Genomic DNA, 14381 nt, shown 5'->3' with positions numbered 1-14381 from the left:
GAAGCTTTACAATATTAGCACCCTGTTTATTTCTGAGGGTCTATCTTGACACTTTGCATCTTTCTACAAGACCTTTATAAGTGAAAGAAGAAGCGCTGCCCAGAGATATACTGGCATTAAAGCTTTCAATCAAAACAGAACCATTGCAGAGAGTGAAAAGACAATTGTATGGAAAACAAATCAGGAAAAAAACGTTTCTAAAATATTATTAGCAACAGACCAAGGAATGTCATATTACAGGGATGTTTACTTGGCATGAGGGTGGTTACTGGAATGCAAAGAAGACCCCAAAATCTGTCTTCAGAAAAAGGCAAGACATTAGGGAAGAATGAAAACTGACCATCCTGTCAATGTAAAAATGATTTCCCCTATGTTTTATACTTTTTTTAATTTTGGAAAAATATCTACTTTTCTGGTAAAAAGTTTACCGGTCTATGCACATGATTTAATATAGAGCTAAACCCATTCACTAAAATGTCATATAAGTTTTAACTTGTTAAAGTGAAACTCAGTTTAATAATAATATAAATTGTGAGCAGGCAGATTTTTTATTGCAGAAGGGCCAGTAGAGGTCTCTTCTGCAATAAAACCAACTTACCTGCTTGTTCACAATATCCTATAGAATATATACCAAACTGGCAAAATGTACAACTCCGTATAGAATCTTGACATATCTCTGTGCCGGAATGAATGTGGAACGGAATGTGGACCTGATATCATTCCGGTCCTGCAAACCTGAACCCAGAAAAGGACCAGGAGAAAATATCGGCACAGCTGAAGCAACTAAGGAAGATGAGCTTAGTTCCACAGTAAAATGTAAATCCAATATATATGGTATGTTCTTAAATATACAGTTTTCAACAAGATAAAACGTGATAAGTAATGTGTTGGAGGAGATCAGCAGCTCAGAGGTGTATCAAGGAATAAATGTTGAAAACATAGAAATTTTTTCAATTAATAATACTTCAGTCTCTTCTTCAGCAAATTAAATCTTATAAAATTATATGAGTTTAGATCAATTTCAGGATTGAAAAAATGTAAATCAGGTTAAAGGGTAAAAATAGGTTTTAGGTATTGTGTACATTGGTGTACCTGATAAGCATTTGGGCTTTTCCAAGGTATCTTTACATTCACAAATCCTCCATTCTCCATATATCCTTAAACCTAAACTCCAGGCAGATATATATCACCCCTATATAATCAAGGTCAATACATTAATTTCTTATAAAGTGACTTTAGTTCCTGTCCTGGTCCTGTTCCAGGTTTGGGATCTTTGGCTTCTGTGAATGAAATGACAAAACTCCTATGATTATGCATTTATTCAAGGTTCAAGGTATTCCTCATTCATGTGTAGGTGCAGCTCGGTGTGCAGTCTACAGAGGATTTGTTTGGGGGTAAGTTGGTGAAGACAAGCTGCCTGCAGGAGCAAAAATGCTTAGAAGCCTCAAAAGTCTTCTACAGATGAAGAAGTCATCGCCTGTCCCCTAAAAATATACCTAGAGTGTAAAAAAGACTGCTTTATGTATAAACTCTTATGTAACTCTTTGCTAGGAGGTGAGTTTGCGCCATAACACATAAGTTTGCACAGTGTGCAGATTATGGCACACACCTATCTGTGCTGTCCTCTAGAAATGAAGGGTCCAGGCTCCTATCATTTATGGGTGCTCCTACCATCACTACTGCTGCTGAATAATATTCCCGATCGCCAAGTTTTTTAATATGGGCAGAAGAGTTAAACCAGTTCAATGCTCAGTCTATGGGGAATACATTTTGGCTGTACAGAGCATGCCCATGTCTCTGCTGCCATACATCCCTTCCAGTCTTGCTATATATTACCACCCCACAATCCATAATGTCCTGCAGAAATCAAAGTCTGCACTGTGACCCTTTTAGACTCCACTGCACAGTGCTGCCCATATAACAAATTTTCAGGCACTGGGGGTTGGATCATTATTTTGAAGCCTTTCCAATGACCAGTTAGCAGGCTGGTGATTTATAAAGCTACAGTGCTACAATAATGAACAGCGTAGTGTACTAAGTGTAAAAATCACAGGACTTCCCAGCCTGGAATATTTTTCCAACAAAAACCTAAAAATATAAATTTTTGAATATGCATTTAGCTATTTGCCAGAAAATCATAATTCCGTTACACCAGAACAACCTCCTCAGCAGTTTAAAGTGCAGTCCAACAATACATGGTATGAATGGTATGGTACTGGTCCAGGGCCAGACCCCTCTCCAACTAAGCCTGTTATCAGAATCCCTATGCTTTCTGTCCCTAAAAGCTCATTAAATTAAATCAAATTAAATGTTAGGCCTATGTAACCTACCTAAAAGGCCTAATGAACCTGTGATTAGAATAAAGACAAAATAAAGATTTTTTTTCTTTTTTACCTGCTTGAAGTTGAGTTGATTTTTAACTTATATATTTTTTTTAACTTTTAACTGTACTTTGAATAGTTGTATTCTGATAATGGAATAGGGTGTCATCTACAAAAAAGAACTGCTTAGGTCTATAAAATGGCTTGTGTTACTAACATCCATGGGTTGGTTTACAGGCACCAAGCGCTCAAGTTTACGAGCTTTTAAAAAAAAAAAAAAAATATTATACCTTTCACCTTATCATTCATCCCAGCCTTGGTATGGAACCATTGCCTAACCCAACAATGAAAACCTGTCCATTTCCATATCCCTGATCCGAACATAAAATGACTAAATAGCAAAAAACATAAGCACCAAGAAAAAACACATTACTAAAATACTTCAGCTTCATTCACAAACATTTAGGAGACACATAAATGCCATAGATATAAAGAACAGGAGATCCTGAAATGGAAAGAAATGTAAACAGTACAAGGTCAAAAGCCCGTGTTGCACAATTGGTTGGCGTGCTTACAATGCAATTTCAATAACTCACATACCTGATTCAGCCTAATCTAATCTGATCTATGAAAGATGATTCTGAACCAAAAAAAATCCCCTTTTTATACCACAGTCACCATTATTTCTGTAAGAAACATATTGTTTTTGTCTCTCATTTATGCTGCATATAAATATATAAGTAACACTTTCTTCACAAGAGATGTTGGCATATACCATAACAATGGGGAAGAAGGCCCCTTGGAGGAGCTGAATATGAAGCTACGAATGGCTGCAGTGTAGAGACTGACCACAAGGGGGCACTGTGGTGGTGTGTCAGCCATTCCACAAGAGTTGTATTAGATATTCAGTCTGTACATAGGATTTTCTTGGTGTATTTAACAGGCACACTTTCTCTCTCCGGCTTTTGTGTCTTCTAATTTTCCAGAGTTTCCTCCGTTTACAGCGTCAGGTACTTGGGTCTTGTCTACGCATTGTTCCATCCGTTTCATGATCAAGTCTAGAAGGGTTTCTACGGACTTTTCCACGTTCTGTCCGGTAGCTGCGCTTGTTTCAAAGTAAGGAATGCTGTTTTAAAGGGAAAAAAATAACAATTTTGTCACACACATACCTAGATAATGACATTTTACATCACCAAGCAAAATATCAATTCTCATATTTTTTAACAGTGCAGGACATTTTATAAAATATTTAGATTTGCTCCCTTATTTTGCTGTACCTACAATTCCTGACCTGATAGTCAAAAATTAAGGTCTCTTTATGACAACGCTATTACAACAGTATCGATTTTTTCTTCACAGGATTGACTAAGCAGAAAAACTTAGGGATGATGATGCATTGTTGCATCCTAAAAAATAAATCAACATGGTATCTCTCTGTCTCTAAAAATGGAATTTATCTAAAAATCATTTTTCTTAAAATTATTATTTTTTAATGAAATCGTTTTTAGTTTTTCTATCAAGCAGTGAATTGGCAGTTTTCTCCTCTCTAATGAAAATACAGAACTGCTGCGTCACTTCTGGGAGGGGATTCACTGTCAATAATGCTGGCACCCCTACCAAAAAAAATTATCACCACTTTAGATCCTGGTTTTCATTGTGCTTAGAATTTTCATTGTGCTTAGTATCGATTTTTTCTTCACAGGATTGGCATTCCCATCTCAGTCAATATTAATAGGAAATATCATTATAATCTCAGTTTATATGTGTGTATATATGTCACACCTGTAGGTGATGCTGTGTCCTGATGTAAAGTGTTTAACAACCTCAGCAGACCTAAGCTTGTTTGTTACATACTTTACATCAGAACACAGCACCATCTACTGAATATATTGGGCTAACCCAATAAGTTGGTAGATTTAAATGACTCACCCGTATTTATCAGCGAGCTCCTTTGCTTGTCTCTCGTTGACCTCTCGTTGATCTGAAAGGTCTGCTTTGTTACCAATTAAAACAATATCTGGATTCTCACAGTAAGCATTTGCTTGGAGCTGACCTGAAAAGAAGAAGAAGAGTCAGAATGTGCTTGACAACTGTCGTCTCCATCATAAGCCTTAATTTTAAATGATTTCTCCACTTTAAAAACAAAAGGCAACAAGCTCCTACATTTTTCTTCTCCTCAGAACTCTGTAGGTTCAATGACCAGGGCTGGTTTTAGAGAAGGGCAAACTAGGCAAATATTCAGGGTCCCCACCTGCTCCAAGTCTCCAATTGACCAAATGACAGGGTGCAAGGCTATGCATTTGGAGACCTTACTTCATATTTGCTTGGGGCCCCGTTTTATCAAACTGTCTTTTACAGTGCCAGTATAGGATTTCATTAAGGCTTCATACTTACTCATCCAGTTCCGGACGTTGAGAAAACTTTGCTGACTGGTGAGATCAAACATTAACAGGAATCCCATGGCGTCTCTGAAGAACGCTGTGGTGAGGCTCCGAAACCTGCAGACATTTTAAGCATGACCAATCATTAGTTTACATGACACAGAAACACTTTGAAAATATTCTCCCACCAACTACTGTACACCGACAGCGAATATAATAATCAACACAAAGGCCAATGAGAATATTCTAATTTATTGTAACTTTTAATAATCAGATTTCAGTATATTGTCATCTTCACAGTGACAAGTGACTGATAATTGGTCTTTATGTTGCTCACCAGTGACAAAGTAAAGAGAAGTCTGTTAGGATAGTAAAAACATGTAGTTAAATTTTCAACTACATTACTGACATATGACTATGGTAGGGACATTAGATTGTGAGCCCTTTTGACTAGCTACATGATTATGAACTTTGTAAAGCGCTGAATAATATGTCAGTGCTATATAAATACTGAATGATAATATTAATAGTAGGTGTAACTTGTTCAGCAAGAATGTCACAAAGGGTAGGTTCAGGCTAGCAGTGGGCCACTTCCGGTAGCCCAATGTGAAAACCAGGCACCCCGAAGCTGTAACTAGCTATAACCATTTGTTTTTTTCAAGCATTTGTAAAGATTGCAAAAGGGGGATAGACTAAAAACATTTGCACATGAGTTTTCAAGCATTTGTATCTGGCACCAAATCAAGTTTAAGGAGGTGACAGAAGCCACACAGCAACGATGCCACCATCAACTAACTGTCAAATAAATGGAAATGTTCAGTGTTAACTATTTTCGGCGAACATTTTTGAGTGGTAATACTGCTCAAAACCACTATTCTGAACCACATGGGCAATTGTAGGTATTTACAGACACTGGGGAACACCGATATGAAACAATGGAATATACAGTGGATATAAATCCTTCAGGTGTCTGCTAGAAAGATGAAGATGAATTTCTCCTTTTAACACGACAATGACCCCAAACATCCAAATCATCATTAGAAGTGCTTCACCAGAAGAAAATTAAAGTTTGGGAATGGCCAGCCAGAGCTCAGACCTAAATCCAATGAAAAATCTGTGGGGTGACCAAGGAGGGCTGTCCACAAGAGATGCCCTCGCAATCTGTCAGATTCGGAGCGCTTTGGCAAGGAGCCTGGACATTCATTAACTTCTGCGTTTGTCCTGGTCAGAGTTACAAGAGGCTACAGATCAGCTCAGCTCCTAAAGATCACCCACAATCTCAACTGTGTTTATCAAAAGATTTTTTCTGCAAGTCATGCAAACCACCCCTCCCCCCATCAAGCCTTCATCCTGCACACGAGTAAGCAGAGTTGTCCATATGTCGGTAATTCTGGGACTACCTGTACTATACAGCCCAATGTGGACAGTTATCAGTCATCCATCCAGCCATATACTAAGGTGTCACTTATACCCTGTACAGGTAATCACACATGGTGAATCACTAAACTAGACCAAATAAGAATATATCAGGTCCCCCTGTTGATTTACTTGCTGCATGCCTCTTCCATGTCAGTGACTAAGCAGAAAAACTTAGGGATGATGATGCATTGTTGCATCCTAAAAAATAAATCAACATGGTATCTCTCTGTCTCTAAAAATGGAATTGATCTAAAAATCATTTTTCTTAAAATTATTATTTTTTAATGAAATCGTTTTTAGTTTTTCTATCAAGCAGTGAATTGGCAGTTTTCTCCTCTCTAATGAAAATACAGAACTGCTGCGTCACTTCTGGGAGGGGGATTCACTGTCAATAATGCTGGCACCCCTACCAAAAAAAATTATTACCACTTTAGATCCTGGTTTTCATTGTGCTAATATATTATTATTAATTAATTATTGGGAAAAATAGTCATCTGGTGTGACCCCAGGAAAGCTGAGGATCCCAAATGTCACAACACGATGCTCCAGCAATCTTCAGCTTTCCAAGGATCCCACAGGAAAGTCACATGATGACATCTTCACTTAGGTGAGCCTGCTGGAAGCCTGAGTTAAGGTTTAATCCACACTGACATTTTCCCCAGTGATTAACCTGAAGCTTTACAAGCCCAAGTTTGACATTCCCATGCATTAAAATAGGCTAATCTACACCACAGCGTTTCCTTGAGGCACGTTTTTGAGAGGTATAGAGAACATTCCTTGCAGCGTTTTAAAAGCGCAGGGCAACTGTGGGAAAACACCTGCAAAACACTCTCACTGAATTCAATGGCTTTTATAAGCGTTTTTAAGCTTTTTTTGATAGCTTCCATTAAAAACAATGGGGGCTTTTTAAGCGTTTTTAGCAGAAGCTTGGTATCTGGAACCCCCCTTTAATAAGAGACTCCCAGATGGAGAATGAGTACAGGGGTACAAAAAAAAACCCTTTAATGTTAAAGTATTTTATTGAATGTGTGCGTTTAGTGTAACCTTTAAACTTTTTTTTACAGGTTATCCCACAATGACAGGATGATTCCCACGGCTGCATTCATGACATGAGCACAGCTGTGGGACTCCTGACAGTGTGGGATCCCCAGACACTAGGGGGTAAATGAGGACAAGTCTCCCTATTCACCTCTAGTGCTCAATGATAAGCTGCGGAAAGGGAAACCCCGATGATGCTTGAGCCATCATCAGGGTTTTCCTTTTCCCAGCCATTCTGCACTAGACTTGAATTGGGAGACTTGGTTGAGGAAAGGGAAACCCTGATGACAGCTCAGGCGTTTCCCTTTCCTCAGCTAATCACGGAGCACTAGAGGTGAATGGGGAGAATTGTTCTCATTTACCCTTTAGTGCTCGTGAATCCCACACGGTCAGGAGTCCCACAGCTGTGCTCATTTCATGAATGCAGCCTTGGGAATAATCCTTTCATTGTGGGGTAAACTGAAAAAATAAGTTTAAGTTACACAAAACACACACATTCAACAAAATACCATGAAAGTCTTGTCCTATTTTTTTTACACATATTTTTAACCCTTTCAGGGAATGATTAGGGGATTTATGTACCCCTGTACTCATTCCCTGAAAGGGTTAAAAGTAACCCTTTTATAAACGCCAATGTACAAAAGCGGTATATCGCGGTAAAATGTGTCATAGGCGTTTATAAGACAAGATAGGCGATTTTAAAGACAAGCTTGCCAAAGTGCAAAAAAATGCATATAAACGTGGTAGGAACGTTTACATGAGTTTTTAAAACCGCCTGTGTAGACCCAGCCTAAAAGTTTTTTTTTTAAATTTTGAATTTACATTAACTGTTTTTAGAGAAGTTTGTTTGCCATTAGGTGGTCAGTTTTAAGAACATGTAAATAGGTGAATGTCTATAGTCTAGTTCATTATTTAAAATAATCCCATCAAATATCATTTACCTTTCTTGCCCAGCTGTGTCCCAAAGCTGTAAATGGACCTTGAAGGATTTTCCATGTGTGCTGCCTGGACTGGCATTGTTATAAACCTAAAGAACGATATCAACACAATTAAAAGATGTTTTAAAGATTAGTCATTCACTTTTCAACATTAATCCAGTAAATGGTTTTTTTTTAAATTAGCAAAGGGAACTGAATTTTTTTTGGTTGGTAAATTTATAATATGGATTCATAATGTTCAGAGGTCTCAAAGGCATAAAATTAAAAAAAAAAAAATATTTGTATGTGAAAGCCACAAGCGATTGCCAAGGTGCCACCAGTTGTGTATAGTTTGGGCATTTTGGTGGTATCTCTAATTTCTTGGTGTTGAAGATATTGATGGTGCATGGTAATATTTATTTTAGCAAAATATACATTTTCAGCATTAAAGTATTTTTTGGCTTTAGTAGTACTGGTAATGCTTATTTAAAGGTTCTGTACTTATCGCTGCAATGCAATCAGGGTCCAGATACAGTAATAGGTAGAAAAGTGTTTCCCAACCAGGGTTCTTCTAGCAATGACCCATTTGTGTCTCTCAGGTCAGTTACCACTGAAACCAATGATATTTTTAGTAATATGTAAGGATGACAATTCTTCCCAATGGTCAGCATTATAAGAGACATTCTTTCCACTGATGATTTCAATATTGTACTGTGAGCTGTGGATATAATAATTATAGAAGGGGTTCCCATGAAATGAAAGTTATTTCAAAGATTCCCCCATGTAAAAAAGTTTGGGAAACACTGAATACACTTTTAGGATTTTTTATTTTCATGGATTTTGCATTCTTATACAAGTCTAGAAATACAAAAAACGTGGTTGCAGTAGGTCAAATGCAGGTGAGAGGGAGGTCAACCATGGGTCACAAGCACCTGTTAATTGAATTCTGAAGAAACATTTCAGACTGTTGTCAAACTGATGCCATTGAAACAAGTTCAAAGCCAATCAAATTAGACTCTTACAGTTATACACACAAAGGTTTTAAATGGGCTTTAAGGTTTAATTGGGCTTTAAATGCTGGCAGGTAGGCTTTTATAACAGAAAAGTCTCTGATTGTCTCCACTGTCATATTTACTTCTCCTAGCCTATCGGTGTTTTCTTTGTAGAGTGTACACCGAGTCTCGTGATTGCAGCTCATTTTACATACCTTGCTTATTTTTACTAGAACAAGGCATCCCCTGCACACATACAAGGGAGCTAATTCCTCTCTGCCCAGCCAAGTATAATGGCAAAAGACTTGATGATTTTGAAAGACTTGAAAAAGATTGTGTAAACATGAAAGCATTGATTACGAGAACAAAGGACATTCACAAGGTAAATGTACCATAAACTGCAAATGTGCTCAGCATTCTTCTGTACATTATGGCTAAAGCTCCAGGGGACCTCAGCATTTCTAAGCAGTTTAGATTTGCTCTAAAACTGTAAAGATTACACAATTATGTTTAGGTAATAAGGATTACAATTAGGGTTCACTTGAGGTTATGGGTTAGGTAATGGTTTAGGGAAAATTATAAGCTTTGGTATGTTAAGCGGTTTAAGACTTTCAGACATAACTTTTTTTTTTAAGTTTTGGAGCAGTAAAGGTTAAGAAACTTATTCAAGTGTATTGCTGTCTACTTATAAACTGTACGGAAAAAATAGAAAAATCGCCTTAAAGACTAATCCTTTACAGGACATGTTCTAAAATTTCTGCATTGTATCCTAAACTCCAAAAAAATAAAAGCAGTCTGCATTACATTTGGCTTTTCAAATTAAACATTATGCCTGGTGTACAAACTATTGCACTAGTTTTTGGAAACTAAAAAATAAAGTGTGATTCCTGCAAGTGTATTTATACTACAAAGTATTGAATTTTACAGTTCTTTCTGAACAGAAGAACAGAGAACATTCCCACATAGTTTACTAGTAGACAATTCTTCACTCCATGACCCTGATTTGTTAAAGATCTTCAAGGCTGGAGAAGATGCATGTTCATTAGTGAGGCTGGGTGATCCAGCAAACCTTGAATAGATCTGGTCCAGAATTGAAAACATTCCAGGCTTGCTGGATCACCCAGCTTTACAGATAAAAGTGTATCCTCTCCGGCCCTGGAAAGCTTTAATAAATCAGGGCCCATGTCTTAAGCATGCCAGCCAGCGGTTGATCTTATCTGAAAAATAATAATAAAAGAAATAGGATAAATTGTGAAGGCCAGGCATCTCAACACCATGAAGGTTTGAATAATATTTCTATACACACCAATAAAGCAAAACACAAGGCCAATAATTTACCTGCTGATAACACTTTCTTGCTCATTGCAAACTCTGGTGTCTTTAAGACATTTTTAGTGCAAAACTCACTATGTAAAATGACAATAGTATGTTGCAGGCCAATATTTACCATATGGAACTTGGGGCCACAGAAGAGAACTGCACCGTTTAACTTACTGATCACACTCCTGTGCCTTAGTATAAGTGTACTGGGGCTGCTATATAGATGACTATAAACTAATAGAACTAAATTGTAACTTCATGTGCTGCTTGTGATCCATGGATGGCAATAACATTAAAGGGAGTAAGTTGATGTTGCACCAGAGTCATTAACAGACAACAGTTCAATATAGATAATATTTGATTTTATATTCTGACCTTCTGTGTAATCTCTCATATTAATTCCAAGATAATGAAAAGTAACTCACCACTCTCTTTTCCCGGAAGTCAATCCCAACAGTTGTGATAAATTTAGGATTGAACTTGTTATCTGTGTATCTGTAGAGGAACGTTGTTTTTCCAACACCAGAATCTCCAAGTGCCAGGAGCTTAATCAGATAATCATAGTCCCCATCCGTCATAGTGTCTACTGCGGTGAACCTGCAACAAAACACGAGAGACGTTTAAATGTTTCTTGCTCTACACAGGCCACAGCAAAGCCACAGGCTGTTCTTCAAAGAATAAATGCTGTAATGGAGGTAGGCAGGGAAGGTACTTAGAGAGCAATTTGTAACACTACAAAGCCCAATTATCAATTAAACTATCAAAACATATCAATTATTTATTAAACAAATCAAATAAACACTGCAGTCATAGATTTTCTCACTTAATGTCCCTGTGACATCCAAACAAAAACTGGGAGATGGGGATGACTATCATTCGGACCATGAACAGTATCAATGATATATAAGTAAAATTAAATCACTCCACCTCCTTCAAATTACTAAAGTCATTGCTTGCAAGTACTGATGTGATACCATAATCTGGCCCTGCACTGCTGAAATGCTGAAACTGTAGCTACTGGCTCTGCATTTTGTTCAATGACATCAGTGTCTGTGACCACGGGCTTTAGTAGTTTGGAGAAGGTGGAGCATATGAAGGGGTAAGGTATAAGAAAAGGTAAATAGGAGTACTACTAAGCTTGCCCCTAGACCTACATAAGCATTTAACTTTTTCAGCGCAGGGCTATCCCCACTTCAAAGGAAGACTTTTGCTGAACCCACAGTCTGGCTTTAAGTTTTTTTAGAAAGTTGTTCTCCAAAAGCTCCTCTGTGGAATAGGGAAAGGCAGGACAACCTCCTCCCACACACAACAATATCCTTGGATGAACAAGTATCTGCCTACAGGCCATAGCAGTTAATGATAGAGCGCCCCAAAGCAAAGTGCCCAGCCACATCCCATAGCAGTTGTATGGAACAGTTCACCAGGAACAAAAGTATGAATAACCCTTGTCCACCATCATATAGCAATGGAAAAAAGGTGTTCTAGTCTAAAGAATCGAGATTTTATGTTGATGGCTGGGTGTGTATTATTTACATGGGAAAGACAACAGGTTGGTGGAGGCAGTTAGGCGTAAAGGATCTGCCCCATGTTGCAAGATGTCACAGCACATCTTCAGAGGTCTTGTGGAGTCCATGCCCCAAGAGATCACATATATTCTTGTGGCACAAAGAGGACCTACACAACATTAGGCTGGTGGTTTTAATATTCTGGCTGATCAATGTATATTGCAATCTTTTCATTGTCGTGATTTGTGCAAAGGTTTAGTTTAATTCTTCTAGACTCACACATTTAGAAATCAGCAGAGTAATTTTCAGTGAACGTTTTTTTCACCCTAAAATGAATAATTGTATTGCCAGTGAAAAACTGCTAAATAGAAAACTCTCAGTGATTCTCATTGATCTTCTTAAATAGCTCTTACTTAAAAATGTCTTTCCCATTTATTCTTTATTTAGGGTTTGTGGGAAGTTAAGCTTCATTTTTTTGCATTAATAGAACCATGTATTTCTATATATTACATGGCTTTTTACAAAATGCTTAGTCATGTTTCTCACACTCATATCTCTAGCATAGTCAGAAATCCCCAACATATTCTAAGGCCAATTTGAGGGCCAACCTACCAGTATGCCTTTTGGGAGGTGGCAGAAAGTGGCCAGAACAAACCACACACAAATAATGACAAACATACAAACTAGATGCAGATAGTGTTCTGACCTAAATTTGGACCTTGGACTCTAATGCTACAAAATCACTGTGCCAATAATTAAAGTACTACGGCTTAATTTTTATTGAAATTTTGTGTAATGATTCATTCTTTCTTCAGAACATTAATACAAGATATTTTATTAAAATCAGCAGATTAAAAGTATGACCTACTGCATTATAACTAAATCCATAGTATGCTGCGGAGAGGCTCAAGACGAATTGAATTCTTGTCAAGCATTCAGACGGTAAGGCTAGAATCTGGCGTCACCAACATTAAAGCATGGATACATCCTTCCTTGTATCAACGGTTCAGGCCATCCCTTGATGACCATGGTGTACCCATTTTTTGATGGCTTCTTCCAGCACAACACAACATGTAACAAAGTTCAAAACATCTCAAACTGATTACTTGAACATGACAATATCTGTTTACTAGTCTTAAATCACCTTCATGGACACTATCTTCAGGATGTGGTGGAACTGGAGCTTCGCATCATAGACCTGCAGCGGGATGTTTTACAGTGGGATGTTTTATGTCAATATTGACAAAAATCTTGAATAAATGTGTCCAGCACCTTTTTTCGATCTATGCCATGAAGAAATAAAGCAAAAAACCAACCTGACACTATCAAGGTGTAATTAATAAAGTGGCTGGTCAGTGTATGTCAAAGCTGTGTTGCCGATTTAAATCAGCAGAACTAGTTGTTTGACTACTTGTGTCTAAACTTTACACACAACCACACAGATTGCTGGTCATTCTTCTCAGTACTCTGGATATTACGAACAAACTACTGACTGGAGTGAAACAGTTAATCTTCCTCCCAATTTTCGACATCCTTGTTTGAAAAATATCCACACATGTGCTGTTCTCTCAATATAGCACAAGATAGAAAGAAATCTGCGGGCTTCCACAATAAAACACACAAACAAGTATAGTGGGGACCCCATGGGGATTATAAGGCCACAATTACATGGCCTAAGAGATATAGCATTGACAGTTATTTTATTACACTGTCAAAGGGTAATTGACATGTAGTAAAAGCTAGATCTGTTATATTCACATCGACTTCAACAACAAGGCAACAACAAAACAATCCAAGACTTTGCTGTGTACAATTCTATTTAACCACAAACTAATATAAGCTTACTAAATCAATACCATCACTGAAAATCTCTTACAGGCTAGTATATATGAAATATTTATTACATGCACAAAAAATGGATGCATTTTTTGGTTTATTCACCTATTATTTAAAGTGAACCTAAAACCTGTAAATAAAAATTGCTAGGAGGTAGAGCTTATTGTATTACAGTATTTTTATAGCGCCAATCATATTACGCAGTGCTTTATAAATTCCATAGTCATGTCACTGGCTGTCCATCAAAGGGGCTCACAACCTAATGTCCCTACCTCAGTCAAATGTCTTTAATACAGTCTAAGGTCAATTTTCGGGGGAAGCCAATAATCTTACTGCATGTTATTGGAATGTGGGAGGAAACCCATGCATACACAGGGAAAACCTGCAAACTTTATGCAGATAGTTTCCTGGCCAGGATTCTAACCTGGGACCCTGTGCTGCAAAGGCCGGAGTGCTAACCACTGAGCCACTTACATGTCAAAAAACACATTACCTTCCTCCCAGCAATGATAAATGTTATCAACACTGTTTATGGTATATGCACATTGCTGAGTACACTCCCTGACAATTTCCTTTAACTAGGTACCAGGAACAAGTAACTCCAACATGCATGTGCAAGAGTTACGTAGTGGATTTTAATGACCAAATAGAG

The 14381-nt window shown here is 37.6% G+C and overlaps 1 protein-coding gene across 3 annotated transcripts in view; it reads right to left on the bottom strand.

Annotated features, from left to right (window-relative positions):
* Window positions 1–14381, bottom strand: part of RAB27B (RAB27B, member RAS oncogene family) — a 119903-nt gene continuing 105522 nt past the window's right edge. For all 3 annotated transcript variants that reach the window (XM_072416481.1, XM_072416482.1, XM_072416483.1), the window contains 5 exons: window positions 10814–10985; window positions 8101–8186; window positions 4716–4819; window positions 4251–4374; window positions 1–3447 (listed from right to left, as the gene is read on the bottom strand). In XM_072416481.1, coding sequence (XP_072272582.1) covers window positions 3258–3447; window positions 4251–4374; window positions 4716–4819; window positions 8101–8186; window positions 10814–10966 — 657 coding nt within the window. In that variant the 5' untranslated portion in view covers window positions 10967–10985 and the 3' untranslated portion in view covers window positions 1–3257. The remainder of the gene's footprint in view (window positions 3448–4250; window positions 4375–4715; window positions 4820–8100; window positions 8187–10813; window positions 10986–14381) is intronic.

The sequence above is a fragment of the Pyxicephalus adspersus genome, chromosome 6, assembly GCF_032062135.1.
Source record: "Pyxicephalus adspersus chromosome 6, UCB_Pads_2.0, whole genome shotgun sequence".
Classification (NCBI taxonomy): domain Eukaryota; kingdom Metazoa; phylum Chordata; class Amphibia; order Anura; family Pyxicephalidae; genus Pyxicephalus; species Pyxicephalus adspersus.
The sequence above is the reverse complement of the archived record's forward strand: the minus strand, read 5'-3'. Positions and strand labels throughout refer to the sequence as shown.